The sequence below is a fragment of the Geotrypetes seraphini genome, chromosome 6 (assembly GCF_902459505.1).
Source record: "Geotrypetes seraphini chromosome 6, aGeoSer1.1, whole genome shotgun sequence".
NCBI classification, from domain to species: domain Eukaryota; kingdom Metazoa; phylum Chordata; class Amphibia; order Gymnophiona; family Dermophiidae; genus Geotrypetes; species Geotrypetes seraphini.
Genome location: NC_047089.1, coordinates 125,443,769 through 125,463,945, shown reverse-complemented (window position 1 = coordinate 125,463,945; position 20,177 = coordinate 125,443,769). Strand labels below are relative to the sequence as shown.

The following is a 20,177-nucleotide window of genomic DNA, read 5'->3' as shown; positions in this document are numbered from 1 at the left end:
GGGAAGACACCTGGTCTGGTTCCGATCCCGGCATACCTCTATGGAACCACAGCAGCATGCACTCTACCCCATTGTGGATGAACCAGGGGAGAGATGGCTCCCGATCCTGGAAACCCGAGCCAATCTGCAGGCTGTCTAGAGGGCTTACTGTAGTTTAAGCTTACAGAGCACCCTCCAGAAGCAGTCAAAATTTAAAATGTCTGTGATCTCCTGCCGAAGGATCACTCCCAGAGTTGATCCGCAACACTTGGGCAAACCTGCAAAACAAATCAAATAAAGACTAGGAATTGAAAACAAATCATGAGCAGAAGAGACTGATTTCACCCATTCAGTGAGGCTGCAAGAACACACTGAGCATGTCAGGAAGCTACCAGGCAGATAGCCTAGAGGGGAGGGAACAAGTTTTATTAGACCTGCAGCCAAGGCTAAAGAGGATACAAGATCCCACGAGTTAAGCCTCCAGAGGGATTGTACAAGAAGGAAGATTAGCAGAGGTAAGAAACCTAATCTTTCAATATCTAGATATGTAACTGTTTATGTACTGTCAATGTACAAAAGGGTCTAACCCTAAGAATTTAATTTTTAAAATGAAAAACTATAACTTTTTTGTCCATGTAAAAATCTGAAGCATTTTAGACAAATATTTTTAACTTTTTAAGTTGGGAGAGATGTTTTATTGATATGTTTGTGATAAAAGAAGATACATTGTATTTGTTAATGAATATAGTTGCAATTGTTGTCTTTGTTGTGAATGCATTATGTATGTATAATTATGACCTTTCTAGGTTTTAGGCAGGCAAGAAATTTTAAAATAAATACATAAATCAACAGCATAGCATAAAATAAATAAATAAATAAATATACAGTATTTATAAATGACTTTACTTACCTACAAGCAAATTTAGCATAATGTATGCAATGATGATATAAAATGAACAGAAATACATAAGTGCTCCTGCATAATTCCCACAATCTGTTTCCCAGTACCTACTGTTATCTGGAGTACAAAAAGGAGGTTGTACCTTGAAAAGAAAAGCACATATAAAATTATAGGAACAGTGTATAAAAAGTGTTTTCCTTTTGATTTTAATAATATGGCCGCCTCATTTTGAAAATATCTGACAAAGTATATAATAAGAACATAAGAACATTAGAATTGCTGCTGCTGGGTCAGACCAGTGGACCATCGTGCCCAGCAGTCCGCTCACGTGGTGGCCCTTAGGTCAAAGACCAGTGCCCTAACTGAGACTAGCCTTACCTGCATACGTTCTGGTTCAGCAGGAACTTGTCTAACTTTGTCTTGAATCCGTCTTGAATCCCTGGAGGGTGTTTTCCCTTATAACAGCCTCTGGAAGAGCGTTCCAGTTTTCTATCACTCTCTGGGTGAAGAACTTCCTTATGTTTGTACAGAATCTATCCCCTTTTAACTTTAGAGAGTGCCCTCTCGTTCTCTCTATCTTGGAGAGGGTGAACAACCTGTCTTTATCTACTAAGTCTAATCCCTTCATTATCTTGAATGTTTCGATCATGTCCCCTCTCAGTTTCCTCTTTTCAAGAGAGAAGAGGCTCAGTTTCTCTAATCTCTCACTGTACGGCAACTCCTCTAGCCACTTAACCATTTTAGTCGCTCTTCTCTGGACCCTTTCGAGTAGTACTGTGTCCTTCTTCATGTACGGTGACCAGTGCTGGACGCAGTATTCCAGGTGAGGGCGTACCATGGCCCAGTACAGTGGCATGATAACTTTCATTCCTAACACTCTGTTCACCCTTCCTTTAGCGGTTGTAATGGTTGGTAGAACTCCAGTTGATCTCTAGTATTTCTTTCACTCTTTTGCTTTTCTTCATCTAAGGTTCGTATGTACCTTATCCCATGCTTTCTTGAATGCCATTACTTTTTCATCTTCTGCCTTCCTAGGATGATCCATGTTGTCTGGAATGGATTTTTTTTTAATGTTTTTCCTGAGTCTAGTTCCTGAGTCTTGCTCTATTGGAGAGTGCTTGCATATGATTTCTATCATTGTGGTTTTTAAATGTCTCTATCATATCTCCTCTCCTCTCAGGATATACATATTAGGAGCTTAGCACTTATTTTCAGCACTAGGCTTATAAATCTAGGCAAATGAAATGACAGGCTAATATTTCCAAGCATACAAGGCAAATCTATAAATTGGTGCCTGAGTTTAGGTCCCCCCAATGTCATATGCTTAGTGCCAATTCTATAAACGTCATCTTAACACCAAGATTCCATTATAGAATACTAGCATAAGTCATCATTGACATGTCCATGGTTAGGCATGCCCTCTAAAACATGTCTATGGCATGTCTTAAATTGGTGCACCTAGGTGCAGCAAGTGACACATGTACAGTAATTTGCAGTATTCTATAAACTTTGCCTATGACAGGGAGAAAAGCCTAAGGTCTACCCCTGCTCTGCCCACTTCTATGCAGTTATGCACTATGGCAATTACAGGTGAATTCTATATAGTCTGCCTAAAGTCAGGCACCTACATCAATGCACCTAGCCAATGTAGGCTCCTTAATTAATAGACTTAATCAACATCAATAATTGACCATAAGCACCTTGTAAGTGACATAAATTGCACATAATTGGACATAAATTGCACATAATTGGATGTTAGGCCTCTGCCACTTTTGGATTTTTGCCAGATACTTGTGACCTGTATTTTGCCAATGTGGAAAAACAGGATACTAGGCTAGATGGACCATTGATCTGTCCCAGAATGGCTATTCTTATGTACCACAAAGTAGGTTTTGTTAGGGGGTATATTGTGGGCATGTTTTGCATGAAGGTGCCTGTTTTGGACATAGGCACCTAACATAAGTGAACAGAGGCCACGAAAATCCTGGCATAAAATAGGGTGCACCTAAAGTTAGGATGCTTAGTGGCGTCTAAGGCCGCTTAGGTGGTGCTAAGCATGATTCTATAAAGTGTGCAGGTTATAGAAGTGCTGCACTAGTCAGTGCCTAATTTTTTTAGGTGCCATATATAGAATTGGGTCCTTAGTTACTACCTTATAGAATAATGCCTAGTGCACATAGGCGCCTTAATAGTGCCTAGTGCACATAGGTGTCAATTAATGGTGCTTTTGATATACAGCCCTGTGAAAAAATTAGGACACCCCATGAAATATTCAGTTCTTTCTTAAGAAATGTTCACATATTGATGTCAAATCTTTTTATTTATTTATCTCTGGAAAAGAACATGATGTAATTGCAGGTAAACAACAAAACTTTTCCTTGATTTACTCATGAAACAAAAGATATCCACAAAAATGTGTATTCTAACTAAGGAATAAATTAGGACATCCTACACCCTAATAGCTAGTGTTACCCCACTTTCGTTAAAATAACTGCAGTGAGGCACTTCTTGTAGCCTTCTACCAGTCTCTGACATCGGTCTGAGGAAAGTTTGGCCCATTCCTCAATGCAGAATTCTTTCAGCTGTGAGATGTCTGAGAGGTTTCTTGTGTGTGCAATCCATTTCAAATCACCCCATAGCATCTCAATAGGATTAAGATCAGGGTTTTAACTCAGCCACTCCAGGATTCTCCATTTCTTAGTTTTCAGCCATCCTTGTTGGATTTACTGGTATATTTTGGGTCATTGTGTTGGAGAGTCTAGTTCCGCTTCAGCTTTAATTTTCTTACAGATGGTCTCACATGTTCCTCAAGCAGTCTCTGATACACGGTAGAATTTATGGTGGATTCTATGATGGTGAGCTGGCCAGGTCCTGCTGCAGCAAAGCATTCCCAAACCATGACACTTCCACCTCCATGCTTCACAATTGGCATGAGGTTCTTTTCCTGGAATACTGTATTTAGTGTATGTCAAACATGTCCTCTTTTCTGGTGTCCATATAATTCAATTTTAGACTTATCTGTCAATAGAACACTCTACATTCTCTCTGGCAAACTTCATTCTGGCCTTGATGTTTCTCTTAGAGAGCAAAGGTTTCCTCCTTGCATACCTCCCATGCAAGTTAAATTTGTGCAGTCTCTTCTGATTGTAGTGGCATGCACTTTCACATCAACAGTAGCAAGAGCCTGCTGTAGGTCATTTTAGGAATTTTGGAGTCTTCTTTTAGCATCTTGAGGTCTGCTCTGGGGATCAACTTGCTTGGACAGCTAGACCTGGGCATGTTGGCAGTTGTTTGGAAAGTCCTCCACTTGTACACTATTTTCCAGACCGTGGAATGGAAAATGTCAAATTCTTTTGAGATCTTTTTAAATCCCTTATCAGACTTATAAGCTGCTACAACCTTCTTTCTGAAGGCCTCAGACAGCTCTTTTGATCTCACCATAGTGTTCACTCTCACCATAGTAGTCATGAGCACATCAAACTAAATGTCTGAGGTTTAAATAGGGCAAACTTTCTTCAGAATGCTGATTAACGATGTTCTAATCATGTGTACCTGTTGCGATACACCTGTGTGTGATTTGAGCCACTTTAAGTCAGAGGATATGTGGAGGTGTCCTACTTTATTCCTCAGAATACACATTTTTGTGGATATCTTTTGTTTAATGAGTAAATCAAGGAAACATTTTGTTGTTTATCTGCAATTACACCATTTTCTTTTCCAGAGATAAATAAAAAAAAAGATTTGACATCGATATGTGAACATTTCTTAAGGAACAACTGAATATTTCATGGGGTGTCCTAATTTTTTCACATGACTGTATCTAAGTGACAGTTTATAGAATTACTCCATAAGCTCCTAAGGTGCTCTTTTAAAACTCAAGTGCATTAAGTTTTGGGTTTAACATGCTATAACACAGGATTATAATCTGCAATAAGCTCAAAACTAACACCGCATTAAGAAGTAGCATTCTTGGTATATTTTATTGCAGGTCATGTAGGTCATGTGTTAATGATCCCATAGGCAAGGGAGCACTGCTTTGTTTTGGGGGGGGGGGCCTGGGAGCTCCGCCCTAGCACACAATCTCTTGGCAGCTCTTGAGTCCCCCACTCATCTCCTCCTGTTTTAAACCTTCAGGCAGCCACTGAGCAGCATCCATGAGCAGGCCTTCCCCCGGAATTAGAATGAACATAGTAACATAGTAGATGACTTCAGATAAAGACCTGAATGGTCCATTTAGTCTGCCCAACCTGATTCAATCCAAAAATTCATTGGGTTTTTTTTTTTTTTTTTCCTTCTTCTTAGTTATTTCTGGGCAAGAATCCAAAGCTCTGCCCGGTACTGTTCTTAGGTTCCAACTACTGAAAAGTTCTACTGAAGTCTCCGTCAAAGCTCACTCCAGTCCATCTACACCCTCCCAGCCACTGAAGCCCTTCACAATCTATCCTCCACCAAACGGCCATATACAGACATAGACCATGTAAGTTTGCCCAGTACTGGCTTTAGTTCTTCAATATTTACTATTATTTTCTGAATCTAGATCCTTTGTGTTCATCCCACGCTTTTTTGAACTCCGTCACCGTTTTCATCTCCACCATCTCTCTACAAGCATCCACCACCCTCTTCATAAAGAAGAATTTCCTTACATTGCTCTTAAGTCTACCACCCGTCAACCTCAAATTATGTCCTCTGGTTTTATCATTTTCCTTTCTCTGGAAAAGATTATGTTCTACGTTAATACCTTTCAAGTATTTGAACGTCTGAATCATATCTCTCCTGTCCCTCCTTTCCTCTAAGGTATACTGTATATATTCAGGGCTTCAAGTCTCTTCTCGTATGTCTTTTGTCGCAAACCTCCTATCAATTTTGTCGCCCTCCTCTGGACTGCTTCAAGCCTTTTTGTGTCCTTCGCCAGATACGGTCTCCAAAACTGAACACAATACTCCAAGTGGGGCCTCACCAACAACCTGTACAGGGGCATCAACACCTTCATTCTTCTACTGGTTATGCCTCTCTTTATACAGCCCAGCATCCTTTTGGCAGCAGCCACTGCTTTATCTCACTGGTTTTTTGCCTTTAGATCTTTGGACACTATCACCTCACGGTCCCTCTCCCCCTCTATGCATATCAGCCTCTCCCCTCCCAGCATATATGGCTCCTTCCGATTGTTAATCCTCAAATGCATTACTCTGCATTTCTTTGCATTGAATTTTAGTTGCCAGATATTAGACCATTCCTCTAACTTTTGTAGATCCTTTTTCTTGTTTTTCACTCCCTCCTCGGTGTCTATGTTACAAATCTTGGTATCATCAGCAAAAAGGCAAACCTTTCCTTCTAACCCTTCAGCAATGTCACTCACAAACATATTGAACAGGATCGGCCCCAGCACCGAATCCTGAGGAACTCCACTCTTTCCTTCCTCTGAGCGACTTCCATTAATCACCACCCTCTGCCATCTGTCTGTCAACCAGTTTCTTTCCATCGATTGTGTGTTCCTACATGTCAACCAGTTTCTAATCCAGTTCTCCACTTTGATTCCTAACTTCAGCCCTTCAAGTTTGTTCAAGAGCATCCTATGAGGAATCGTGTCAAAGGCTTTGCTGAAATCAAAGTAAATTACATCTAGCATATGTCCTAGATCCAGCTTGCTGGTCACCCAATCAAAAAATTCAATCAGGTTTGTTTGACAATATTTACCTTTAGTAAAGTCATGTTGCCTCGGACCCTGTAACCCATTAGATTTTAGGAAGTTCTCTATCCTTTCTTTAAGCAACACTTCCATTATTTTTCCAACAACCAAAGTGAGGCATATCGGCCTATAGATTCCCGCTTCATTCCTGTGACCACTTTTGTGAATAGGGACTACATCCACTCTTCTCCAGTCCCCAGGAACCACTCCCATCTCCAGAGATTTGTTGAACAAGTTTTTAATAGGACCCACCAGAACCTCTCTGAGCTCCCTCAGTATCCTGGGATGGGTCCTGTCCGGTCCCATCGCTTTGTCCACCTTCAGTTTTTCAAGTTGTTCATAAACACTTTCCTCCGTGAAAGGTATTCTGGGTTCTGGAACAGGCCTGCTGTTTGACGCTGCGTGGCGGCTACCCAAAGATTTAAAATCATAACACCAGAAGACGGGTGGGAGGGCAGATAAAAATCAGCGACAGAAAATTTTGGAGGCAGTCACAGCCCCTGTGGCCTCCCCCATTCTAACACCTTTGAATGATCCCATTAGTGTGCATTACCTGCTGAGAGCAAATGATCACTTACCATCTCCTATTTAGGAGGTGCTAAGTGCTCCCTACATTAATCAGCATGTGGTAAGTGTATTGCACTAGCTGGCTAATGCTTTCATGTTTGCTTTTGACCCATATCAAACCCCTGACAGAGAAACAGGTAACATGCATGGTAACAGGCAAACTACCGACATTAATGTGGTTGCGCGATAGCCTGTTCCTGGGTGTTAATTGCACTTTAAATGTTTAATGTCCCACTATGCCCCAATTCATTGTCTTTTTGACATTAATTGCTCCATATATAACATTGTAATTTTGTATGCTCCATATAAAACATTGTAATTTTTCATGAAAAAAGTGGTAAATGCACTAAATTAAGATAAATTCTCAGCTTGAAACTTAGGCTTATATGTTTGGTTGAAATGGGACACAAATTTAGGAGCCCAACTTGGGACTTACATTTTTTGTTTCAGGTTTCCACATTACAATTCCTTCATCATGTAAATTATGATACTAAGGTGTTCATTTGCAAAGCACATTGATTGCCCCCTTCCACCCCTCTTCTCAAAGGTTTCCATAGAGGCTCCAAATCCTTTCCCACTCTCTAAGGTGTTCCTAGCAAGCCACACACCCATGTCTATAACCTTTGCTCCTTCCCTCACAGGTGACAGAGAATACCCCCAACGTGTCTGACTCATGACATACATAATGCACCCTCCAAAATGAGGCAGACAGCACTACTTTGCATCACATACTCCATAATTGAATGGACTTTTGACAATCTCAAAAACAGATTCTGATGCATTGACTGCTCTGGCAGGGGGAGGTGGAACCACTCTATACCCCTGAAAAGGTCTGCATAATCTTCATGTCCTATTGTATGCTTCACATTTTGGTGCAATGACAAAAGCAGCCACTGCCAGTTCCCCAACAGACACAGAGAAGGATGATGGCTCCCCACCCTCAAGCTGATACTGTATCAAACCAGCTTGGCATCTGCACCCAACAAGATCTGATATAGAGACATTTTTAGTGAATGTAAGCAAAACATTTATTGATGAACACACAAAGTGAAATCTCCTCCCCCCCCCACCAATCCCCTCTACCATCCACCATTACAAACATGTGGCTCATTGCACATCCCCAACTCCTCCCATATCCCATTTTGCATGCACCTTTCCCAACCCTCCCTCTGGCACCAGCTGATGGCCCTGGCCTCTCAGGAATGGCTAGACTATCCTCATTCTCCTCCATGGAGCCCTCACTCTTTCAGGCAGCCCCTGCTAAGTTGGGGAATGGCTTAGAAACATAGAAAATGATGGCAGAAAAGGGCTATAGCCCACCAAGTCTGCCCATTCCAAATACCCCCTCCCCCCCCCCAAATTCACTCCCTTAGGGATCCTATGTGAGTATCCCATTTTCTCTTAAAATCTGACACGCTGCTGGCCTCAATCACCTGCAGTTGGAGTTTGTTCCAATGATCCACCACTCTTTCGGTGAAGAAATACTTTCTGGAGTCAATATGAAACTTCCCTCCCCTGATTTTCAGTGGATGCCCTCTGGTGGTCATGGGTCCCATGAGACAGAAGATCTCATCTTCCGACTCGATACGTCCCGTGATGTACTTAAATCATGTCTCCTCTCTCTCTTCGTTCCTCAAGTGAGTACAGCCGCAGTTTATTCAGTCTTTCTTCATACGTGAGATCCTTGAGCCCCAAGACCATCCTGGTGGCCATTCGCTGGACCGACTCGATTCTCAGCACATCCTTCCGGTAATGTGGTCTCCAGAATTGAACACAATATTCCAAGTGAGGTCTCACCATGGATCTGTATAATGGTGCTGATGAAACCCCTACGGATACAACCCATCATTTGTCTTGCCCTGGAGGAAGCCTTCTCCACTTGATTGGCAGCCTTCATGTCATCACTAATGATCACCCCTAGGTCACGTTCCGCATTGGTCCTGACCAAGGTCTCACCATTTAGTGCATAAGTTCTGCATGGGTTTTTCTTACCCAGGTGCATTACCTTACATTTTTTAGCATTGAAGCCCAGCTGCCAAGTTGCTGACCATCGTTCCAGTAGCAGTAGGTCCTGCGCCATATTATCAGGTAAACTGCTTTTACCTACTATGTTGCAAAGTTTGGCGTCATCGGCGAACAGTGATACCCTTCCTCTAAGTCCTTGCGTCATATCTCTTATGAACAAGTTGAAAAGAATCGGGCCCAGGACCGAGCCCTGCGGCACTCCACTGATGAAGTCTGACGTTTTGGATGGGGTACCATTTACCACCACCCTCTGAAGTCTACCGCTCAGCCAATCCCCAACCATTGCTCACCCTACTCAGCACCCATTTAGGCCAAGGAAAACCAGGCCTAAATACCTGTGTCTAAGTTGTGCATGGACCAGGTATATTTTATAACAGTTCACGTAACTTTTAGGAATGCACATGATCTGCCCATGCTCCTCCCCTGGCCATACCCCCATTTAAGATTTGCGCACTAGAACTGATGCACACTTTATAGAATACGCCTACCAAGTTGTGTGCATAACTTGAGGTGTTAATTTCTAGTTATTGACACCAATTGGTCTTGTTATACAACTAAGTTGTGAGCGCAAATTTGCTGTGTGCACCAATTTGTTTGTGCAATGTATGACACTATATACAGAATTTGGGGGTTAGTAGAAAAGTTGCACTTAAAGATGTGCTAAACCCATTTCAAAGCGTATCTTAGTATAAGAGCTGCTTTATTTTTTCATAAGCAGATTTCTTGTGTTTATTGACAATACTTACCATGCAGTCATGCATAATCTTGTTCCAGTCTTCACCTGTCACAATTCTAAAAAGTACAGTAATGGCTTTTCCAGCTGAAGAAAAATTTGCATGCCTATTTAGAGATAAAAGAAATACATCAGTTCTAATATGTACTCCATGAGGAGAAAATATTAAGAGATATAAAAAAATTAAATCTTTTGTGAGAGATTCTTTTAGTGTACCCTGAAAGTAAATTACAGTATAGCTAACTCTTTTCATCACATTTTCTGGCAACAAATTCCAAAGTTTAATGGAAGATTAGGTTCTTACCTCGGTAATCTTCTTTCTGTTAGAAGATATAGGATTCTGTACTGAAGCTGTTATCCTCCTATAGTCACAAACTTTACAGAAGGGCATCACTCATATATTTTAACTCCTCCCCTTCACCAGCTCTCTCTTAAGTTAGTACCAAAGCAATCGAACTCCACTGAAACAAGAAAAAGAGAAGAAGGGGCACGGGGAACCTCCCCGAGACAAACTACATTTCTGTTCTGCTCTGTAAATGAAGACAAAAGAATAATAATTAGCAACAATTAACATGAACCTGAAGTACGGATATCCAGGAACCAACTTGCTGTGTGCAATGAGCACTATCCTTTAAGACCCCAAAGGATAAAAGGGGAGCTGTAATATCTTTGTTTGTTTGTTTTGCTCATCCAAATGATATAAGAACATAAGAATAGCCTTAGTGGGTCAGGCCAACGGTCCATCAAGCCCAGTAGTCCATTCTCATGGTGGCCAATCCAGGTCACTAGTACCTGGCCAAAACCCAAAGAGTAGCAACATTCCATGCTACTGATCGAGGACAAGCAGTGGCTTGCCCCATGTCTTTCTCAGTAACAGACTATGGACTTTTCCTCCAGGAAATTGTCCAAACCCTTCTTAAAACCTGCTATGCTATCCACTCTTACCACAACTTCTAGCAATGAGTTAACTGTTCTCTGAGTGAAAAAATATTTCCTCCTATTGGTTTTAAAAGTATTTCCCTGTAACTTCATTGAGTATTCCCTACTCTTTGTAATTTTTGATGGAAAGGAAGACCTGTGACGGACACCAGCAATGTCCAAGGCAGAAAATAGGCAAATTAGAAGTATGCACAGAGTGGGCCTTAAAGAATTCTATGTCTTCTAACAGAAAAAAAACTAATCTTCCATTCTGTTGCAAAGACATAGGATTCTGTACTGAAGCTGATATACTAAAACAGTGCCAAATGTCTAGGGAGGGGAACAGATGAGCCTGCCCGCAACACTGAGGACTTAAAAGTGGCATCTTCTCAGACTGCCACATCCACTCTATAGAAGCTTGTAAAGGTATGGAGAGTAGACCAAGTAGCAGCTCTAAAGAACAGCCTGGGACACCACCCAAGAAGCAGAAACACTTCTAGTAAAATATGCTGTAATAGAGATAGGTGGCAGTTTTCCACAGGCAATATATGAAGAAGAAATAGCCATGCAAATCCACCTGGCACTCGAAGCTATAGAGGCCCTGCCTCATCTTGATTGGCTGGTCAGCACAAACAGATGGTCGGAGAGATGGTAATCATTGGTCCTTTCTAGGTGGTGAAGACTGATACTTTGCACATCTAGCCTCTGCAAAATCCTGTCCTGTTTGGATGAAACTGTAGGGTGAAACATGGGCAAACAAATCTCATGATTGATATGAAAAGCTGAGACCACCTTCAGTAGGAAGGAAGAAATAGTTCATAGAGAAACACCAGACTCATTAAAGCTGAAGACAGATTACCTTCAGGAGAGAGCCTGTAATTCTGATATTCTAGCCACTAGAAATAACATCTTGATCGTAAAGTCTATAAGGAACGCATCTTGCAGAGGCTTGTATTGAGCCTGAGATAGGTCCTTCAGAATGACATTAAGGTCCCATGACGGGAAAGGCTGACACAATGGATGATGAAATTTGATTGCTCCCTTCAAGAACAGAGAGACGTGTGGATGAGACGCTAGTGACTGCTTACCTCCTCAAGCCCAAAAGTACGAGAGGTCTGCTACCTGTACTTTGAGGGAAACAACCGATAGTCCTTTTTCTGGTCCAGCTTGCAAAAATGCCAGAATCACCAAAATTGGTGCCTGACAAGACTCTACCTGCTCCTTGGCGCACCAAGCTGGAAAGCCTTACAGGTTTTTAGTGTAAGCTGTAAACGTCAAAAGCTTCTTGGCTCTAAGGAAGGTTGCAATGACTACCTCTGAATAACCCTTCCAAGTTAGAGCTGTGTGCTCATGAGCTGTAAGACCAAAGTGCTCTGGATTCTCCATGAGAACTGGGCCATGACTGAGAAGCCCCAGATGAACCGGCAGCTTAAGACACCTGTCTCTTTGTAGCCGCACCAGATCCGCGTACCAAGGCCAGTCCGGAGTCACCAGTATCTCCAGACCCTGGTCGCTTGAGACTCTGCTGATGATCCAGCCTACTATGCCCAATGAGGGGGGGGGAAACACAAAGTAGACTCTTTGTGGGCTAGGTCTGAGCAAGGGCATCCAGCCCTGTGGTTCCTGGTTCAGTTCTTCTACTGTAAAAGCAATCTGCTTTCTTGTTCATGGCTGAGGCCATAAGATCCGTTTCTGGTCTTCCCCAGCATCTCACAATGAGGCTGAATGCTTTCCGGGACAGGGACCACTCCCCTGGGTCCAGAGAGTCTGCTTGCTCAAGAAATAGGCTTGGATGTTCTCTACTCCTGCCACATGGGCTGCCGATAGCACCAGTAAGTGAGTTTTTGCCCACTTGAACAACATCTATGCCTCCAGGCACAATGGGGCACTTCTGGTGCCTCCTTGTCTGTTAATGTAAGCTATTGTGGTGGCATTGGCAGAGAATACACTGACTGCCTTTTCTATTAGGAAAGTCAACAATGTTTTCAGTGTCAAATGAATGGCTCTCAGTTCCAATTTATGGACCACCTACTTTCCAATGATGTCCACTTGTCCTGGAGAGGGTGATCACAGCAGTGGGCCCCCCAGCTGCTTAGGCTGGTATCTGTTGTGAGTGTCACCCATGAGGTGATTCTGAGGGGCATGCTTTTTGATAAGGCATCTTCCTAGAGCCACCAATGTAAGCTGTATCATGCTTCCCATGACCAGGTGAGCTGTATCTGTAGAGGACGCTTTTGCAGGGACCACCTGGAGAGGAGTGAATTCTGAGGTGGAGGCATGCCGGCAACCTTGTTAAGAGACTGGCCCAGAGGGGCACAACAGTGGGCATACTGGACAGGCCAACAGTTCCTTTGAAGGCCAGATCCTGTTTCCAACAGTTGTCAATCCAGGTTACAAGTAGCTGGCAACATCTCAATGACTGAAAAGGACATTATGAGGCCTATCCTTCCCATATCCTGTGGACTTTACCAACTGTATTTCATATGGATATACAGTATGTGATGGGACATTATCGGTCTACCTGATGTTACTGCCTGTTATGCTAAATGCTGTCACTGCATTCTCTGCCATTAATTGCAGAGTTGATGTATTATGTTGAAAAGCTAATTACAAGGTGATGTTTAAGATAACTGCAGTTTGCAATTGTATTTTGAAAATGTGTGTGTCCCAATCCTGTGACTACAGTAGTGAGATATGGATTTGCTTGGCCTCTGTTCCCCACAAAGGAAGGGTATCCTCTAGTGATGTGTTGGCAAGGCTTTCAGTGGATTCAGTGAAGGTCCTGACCACAACTTCTAGCTCTGTGATGCTACAGCTCCTTCTTATTTCCTGGCTCCTCCTACATGCTGGATGACATAGTTCTGAGCATCGTGCCGGAATCATGCAGTCTTTTAGTCCAGTCTCTGACATCCTGATGACAGGGTATTCTCTCCTAGACACTGAATCCCCTCAGGCTGATTAGCTGACCAATCAGAGGCCAGCACAGTATTTGGGAACCTCCTCCATAGAGTCCTGCCATCTTTCATGCACAGCAGCGTCGGGGATTCAGAGGCTGGATTGAATCCTAAAGACGTTTTTGTTTCCTGTATTGTTTTAATTTGATTGGTTGGACTGCCTGAACTTCTGAGCATGTCCAACCAATCAAATTAAAACAAAACAAAAAAAACACTTTTGAGATTCACTTCAGGCTCTGAATCCTCTAAGGCAGGACACACTTAAGTGCTGTCTGTGCCTGTGGTTTTGTGCTTCCAAGTGACTCAAGGCTTCCTCTTTTTTCACTGGTCTGGGACTATTCAGTGCTGCAGCAACAGGCAGTCCAGGTATGTATTTGTTTTTATTTGTTCTTATAGAGAGGAATGAGAGAGTGCTGTTCAGCTTCTCTTGTCTTTGCTTTTTCTCTTCTGTGGGAGTACAGGGATGTGTTGGAACAGCGTGTTGGTTGGCTCTGGCTGTCAGTTGCTTTCTCTCCGGCTTGGTATTTTGTGAGGTTCCTGGCTTGACAGAGTTCTTTTAGGTGCTATTTTCAGCTTTTCTTGATTTTTTTTCCTTTTCTTTGAATCAATAAATCTCCTACTTCCTCCATTAGCAATAGGTTCCTGCCTGAGATCTTCACCAGGCTCTTGCCGCTGATGGTGTTCCAACCAGATTAGATTTGCTCAGGTGTCTGTTTATATTTTTTCTCCTTCACACACGTTAGATTAGTTATGCATGAAATGTTGCTCTTATTACTGTATATTAGACATATATAATATTTCATTCCTATCCTTTTTCTTAAATTTATATTCCATTGGCGTGGTCCCGACTAGAGTGACACTGTAACCATCACTATGGGAATTCCACGGTTACTATGGTAATTCCCATTGTAACGGGAACCCATTGCCAATTTTGCCCAGTATTACTATGGTAACAGTTGGCCAGTCCATGGTAGTGCTGCGAGGCTGCCCCATGAAGTCTTGGCAGCCATTTTGAACATTTTTAGATCAGCTGCACTCTAGCAGTGGCAGGATAGAGTTGGTCTCTTTCCTGCTCCAGAAGCCACTAGACCACTAGGGATAATGAGGTACAACACGGGGGTGGGGAGGGAGGCATTGCACCACAGGGGGGGTAGGCGGGAAAGATAATTGGCAGGGAAGAGACAGACAGATGGTTGGCAGGGAGGATAGAGTTGGTCTCTTTCCTGCTCCAGAAGCCACTAGACCACTAGGGATAACAAGGTACAGCACGGGGGGGAGGGGGGGGGAGAGGAAGGCATTGCACCATAGGGGGGGGTAGGCGGGAAAGATGATTGGCAGGGGAGAGATAGATGGATGGTTGGCAGGGAGGATGGCAAGCAGAGCAGAGGAAGGGGACAGGGGTGTAGCAATGGTCGAGCCTGGTAACACAGCCCACGCACCCAGCCACATGCCCACCCATCAAATATTACAAAGCCTAGGGGGACACTTGATAAAGTTAATAGAGAAATTCATTTCCCTCCTTCACAATAGAAGTTTTTCAGTAGTAACACCCTACTCAATATTTAAAAAAATTGATTTATCTTGTGGAGTTCCGCAGAGATTAACATTATCCCCAAGTTTGTTTAATATTTTCATAGCTCCACTTCTCACAATAATACAAGAATTTGGAACTACAGTGCATTGTTATGTGGATGATATTCTTTTAGTTGCAAAAATTGATCCTCTTAGGCTATAACTTGACAATGAGGGGCATTTTCAAAACATACATCTAAGTCTGATTTGGACATATGTCACTAGACGTCCAAAGTCGGCAGTAAGAAAATACCTATTTTTGAAAGGCAAATCACCATACATCTAGAAATAATTCTTTCTGGACATCCAGGCCACTGGGAACTCAGACCACCAGGACATCTATCTTTATATCACATTTTCGACCAAAATTTTGTCTAAGTTCCAAATGCCCAGAACAAGACCATTTGGACATGGGAGGGGCCAGTCCTGTAATGGACTGGCCACCCAGACATGGCAGCAGTGCAGTGGGGCACCTTAGAGGGCACTGCTGTGAACTTCACATAAAGCGTGCCAGATAAACATCTCATCAGAACTCCCTTATAGGTTATGGTGATCCCCCCAAAAAAACACCCCCAAAACCAACTGTTCCCACCTGTCTACAACCCCAATAGCCCTTATGGCTGCAGGTGGCACCTATAAGGCAGAAGAGCAGGGTTTTGGGGTATTTTTTGTGGGCTCACATTTTCTACCATAAATTTAGTGGTTAGAGTGGCTTATGGGACTTGCTACTCCTCTCTATGGTTCTAGCCCACCCACCAGGCTATTTAAGACACCTGTGTGCAGCTCTACTAGGCTTTCCTATACCAGGAGCTTATGTTCTGGAGACAAGTATGTATGTTTGTATTCTGATCTTTATGGGTGTGAGGGGGTCTGTGAGCACTGGGAGAATGTGGAGGTGTCTTACTTTGATGCATGTAGTGGTCAGTTTGAGCACCTTTGTGGTACTTAGACCCTTCTAAAACCAGGTCTAGTTCCAAACATATAACTTCTGTCCAAGATGTCTTGCAAAATGTTTGATTATTGCTGCAAGACGTCTATTGCTAATCTGCCAATCTGGCCAATCAGAGTCTTAGGCCATTCGCAGTGCATCCCAGGATCTGAACAAATCAGGGCCTTAGGTTCCTCCCAGGTGCATCCCAGAATGCACTGAGAAGGCCCGCCATGTTGCAGTGGTGACTCTAGCCCACTCCGGCCAGACCTTCATTTTAAAAGGTATGGGGGAGGAGGAAATGGGGGTGATCTTCCTGTTAGGGGGGATGCTGGGTGGGGGGTCTCCAGGTGGGTGGGGAGGCTCTGGAAGGGGGGGGGGGTGATGGTTGTCTGGTTGCCAGGAATAAGAACATAAGAGTCACCTTACTGGGACAGACCGAAGGTCCAGCAAGCAAAGTATCCTGTTTCCAACAGTGGCCAACCCAGGTGCCAAGTACCAGGCAGAAACCCAAAGAGTAGCAACATTCCATAGCTGATATTGTGATGTCATAATGCCTAAGAGCTAACCTCATCAGTGGTGTCACAATGGCTTGACTCTCCTATAATTGGCTCACATAAAAACATAAGAGACATACTGGGTCAGACTAATGGTCTATCTAGCCCAGTAGCCCTTCTCCATGGAGGCCAATCCAAGTCACAAATACCTGGAAAAAAATCCAAAGAAATGTTGTGAATCTATCAAGTGTTTTATTATGTAAATAAGACTTTTTTGGAGGGAGGAGGATGCTTCAGGGGGATGGCGGCAGGAGGAATCGGGCACTCCTCCTGCCGAGGAATGCTTCGGGGGAGGGGGTAGTGGCAGGAGGAATTGGGCACTCCTCCTGCCATGGACAGTGTAGAGGGTTCTGGCAGGAGGGAGTGGGCATCCCTCCTGCTGGCGAACTGCCGGGGGGGGTGTTCAGGGTTTCCCTGCCACTGCCACTCAGCCGATCGCGGCAGGGAGATTCCCTTGCAGCAATCAGCTCAGTGGCAATGTGATTCTCTAAATGGTATATTAAAAGCAAGAAGCTGGGAAAAGAATCGGTTGAACCACTAGATGACTGAGGGATAAAAGGATTCTCAGGGAAGACAAGGACATAGCAGAGAGATTAAATGAATTCTTTGCCTCAGTTTTTACTGAGGAAGATGTGAGGGAGATACTGGTGCCAGAAATTGTATTCAATTCTGATGAATGAGAGTAACTCATACAAATTGCTGTAAAGTGTATGATGTAATGGGTCAATTTGACAAATTGAACAGTAGCAAATCACCTGGACTGGATGGTATACATTCCAGAGTGCTAATAGAATTGAAAAATGAACTTGCAGAACTATTGTTAGTAATTAGTAATTTTTCTTTAAAATCCAACATAGTACCGGAAGACTGGAGGGTAGCCAATGTGATGCCGATTTAAAAAAAAGGGTTTCAGAGGTGATCTGGGAAATTATAGACTGGCGAGTCTGATGTCAGTTCCAGGCAAAATGGTAGAGAATATTGTAAAGAACAAAATGACAGAACATATACGCAAGTATGGATTAATAAGGGAAAGCCAACATGGTTTTAGTCAAGGGAAATCTTGCCTCACCATTCTACTGCATTTCTTTGAAGAAGTGAATGAATGTGTGGATAAAGGTGAACCGGTTGATATTGTCTATTTGGATTTTCAAAAGGCATTTGACAAAGTACTTCATGAAAGACTTCTGAAGAAATTAGAAAGTCATGGGATAGGAGGTAATGTCCTTTTATGAACTGAGAACTGATTGAAAGACAGAAAACAGAGAGTGAGTTTAAATGGTCAATATTCTCAATGGAGAAAGGTAAATAGTGGGATTCCCCAGGGTTCTGTGCTGGGACCACTGTTTTTTTCACATATTTATCAATGGTCAAGCGATGGGAATAGCTAGTGAGATAATTAAATTTACTGATGATACAAAGTTGTTCTAAGTTGTTAAATCGAAAGAGGACTGTGAAAAATTACAAGAGGACCTTGTGAGACTGGAAGACTAGGCATCAAAATGGTAGATGATGTTTAATGTGAGCAAGTACAAAGTGATGCATGTGGGAAAGAGGAACCTGAACTATAGCTATGTGATGCTGGGTTCTGTGTTAGGATTCACTGCCCAGGAAAAAGATCTAGGTGTCATTGTTGAAGATGCATTGAAACCCTCAGCTCAATGTGTAGCGGCTGCTAAGAAAGCAAATAGAATGTTAGGAATTATCGGGAAAGGAATAGAAAACACAGATGAAAATGTTATACCTTATATACTCAATTATAAACCGATCTGAATCTAAACCAAGGTAACCTTTAAACTGATCTGAATATAAATCATTTTCCTACCTTGCTATCTGGCAAACTGATCTGAATATAAATCATTTTCCTACCTTGCTATCTGGCAATTTTTATTTTTCTGGTCATCTTGTTCCATCTGTACTCTTAACTCTGTTTCCAAGGCCTCCTTATGCATTTGCTGTTTCTTTCCTCTCCTTCACTTTTTGCACTACATCAGCAGTTCCCAAACTATGAGCCATGGCTCCCTGGGGAGCTGTGACTGATGTAGAGGAGAGCCGCAGATTATTCTTATATTAGACATCTATTACAACCTTAAGAAATTAAAAAGTATATAGAAATAAAAATATGACAACTTAATCTTCAGGTTATTCGTTAGTTACTGTTTTGATGTTTATGGCCAGTAAAACAGTTTGTTTTCTGTTATCGTGTGAATGCAATCACCGTGGGAAAGATACTAGGAGGCTCATAATCGAAACAGAAAAACATCTAAAAATCGGTCCTTGGACAATCTAAAAGACAAGTCATCCAAGTGCCAATAATTGAACCGGGTTTTAGACATATTTAAAAACGACCTAGGCCTTCACAGTGCTGCTGAATGACCAGAGCTAAAAGGGGCGTGTATCAGGAGGAGTGTCGAGGGCGGGATTTGTACAGGACAGGGGCTGTCCTAGACTTAGTTGTATTGCATGTATAACCAAAATTTTACAACACTGCCTAGACGGAACGTGTTAGTACTACAATTAAAATTTCTCCACCAGTCACATTAGAAAGTTACTAGCGTTCCTCAGATTGCCACACCAATCAGCAGTGTGGTAGCATATCCTCACCGGAACAATTTTTTGTAACTTTGTGTGAGCTTTATATTTTTCATATAGTGATACTTTTTTATAACTTATTAAAGCTAATATGTGCTGTAAAGAATGACTTATCTTTTTTGCACCGGGTCTGTTTCATTCCCCACCGACGCGTTTCAGATGTTTCCTCAGGGTCGGGGACATGAATCACAGACTTATCCGGAACACAGCATACGCTAATCCATGATAGAAGTCCTTGCGGAGGATCTGGACAGACAGAGGAGATAGTGACCCAACAGAACCCAGAGGAAAAATTAGCGGATCACGCCACTGACACGGACCTGAGACCAGAGAGACAACTGAGGAAGGGGAAGTCTGCAATTGTAGTGGGAGACTCAATCCTGAGAGAAGTGGACAGTCACATAGCAGGAGGGAGAGAGGTCCGACTAGTGACATGTCTCCCGGGGGCGAGAACGAAGGACGTCATTGACAGAATAGAGAGAATCCTGGATGGAGCTGAGACAGAGGAGACAGCGGTGATAATCCACGTTGGAACCAACGACGTCAGCAGGAGGAGCTACAACAGGACTACACTAACCGAGCAGTTCAGGATCCTGGGGAGGAAACTGAAGCTGAGGACAAGAAGGATAGCCTTTTCAGAGATCCTGCCAGTACCGAGGGCGGATACTAAGAGGCAGACCGAGCTGCAAGCAGTAAACGGTTGGCTGAGGAGATGGTGCGAAGAGGAGGGTTTCCACTTTTTACGGAACTGGTCAATTTTTTTGGGGA

The 20,177-nt window shown here is 42.9% G+C and overlaps 1 protein-coding gene across 1 annotated transcript in view; it reads right to left on the bottom strand.

The window, feature by feature from the left end:
- Positions 1–20,177, bottom strand: part of NALCN (sodium leak channel, non-selective) — a 1,129,711-nt gene that overhangs the window by 112,197 nt on the left and 997,337 nt on the right. The window contains exons 37-38 of the mRNA XM_033948885.1: positions 9,905–9,998; positions 890–1,022 (exon numbers count right to left, since the gene is read on the bottom strand). Of these exons, the coding sequence (XP_033804776.1) occupies positions 890–1,022; positions 9,905–9,998 (227 nt within the window). The remainder of the gene's footprint in view (positions 1–889; positions 1,023–9,904; positions 9,999–20,177) is intronic.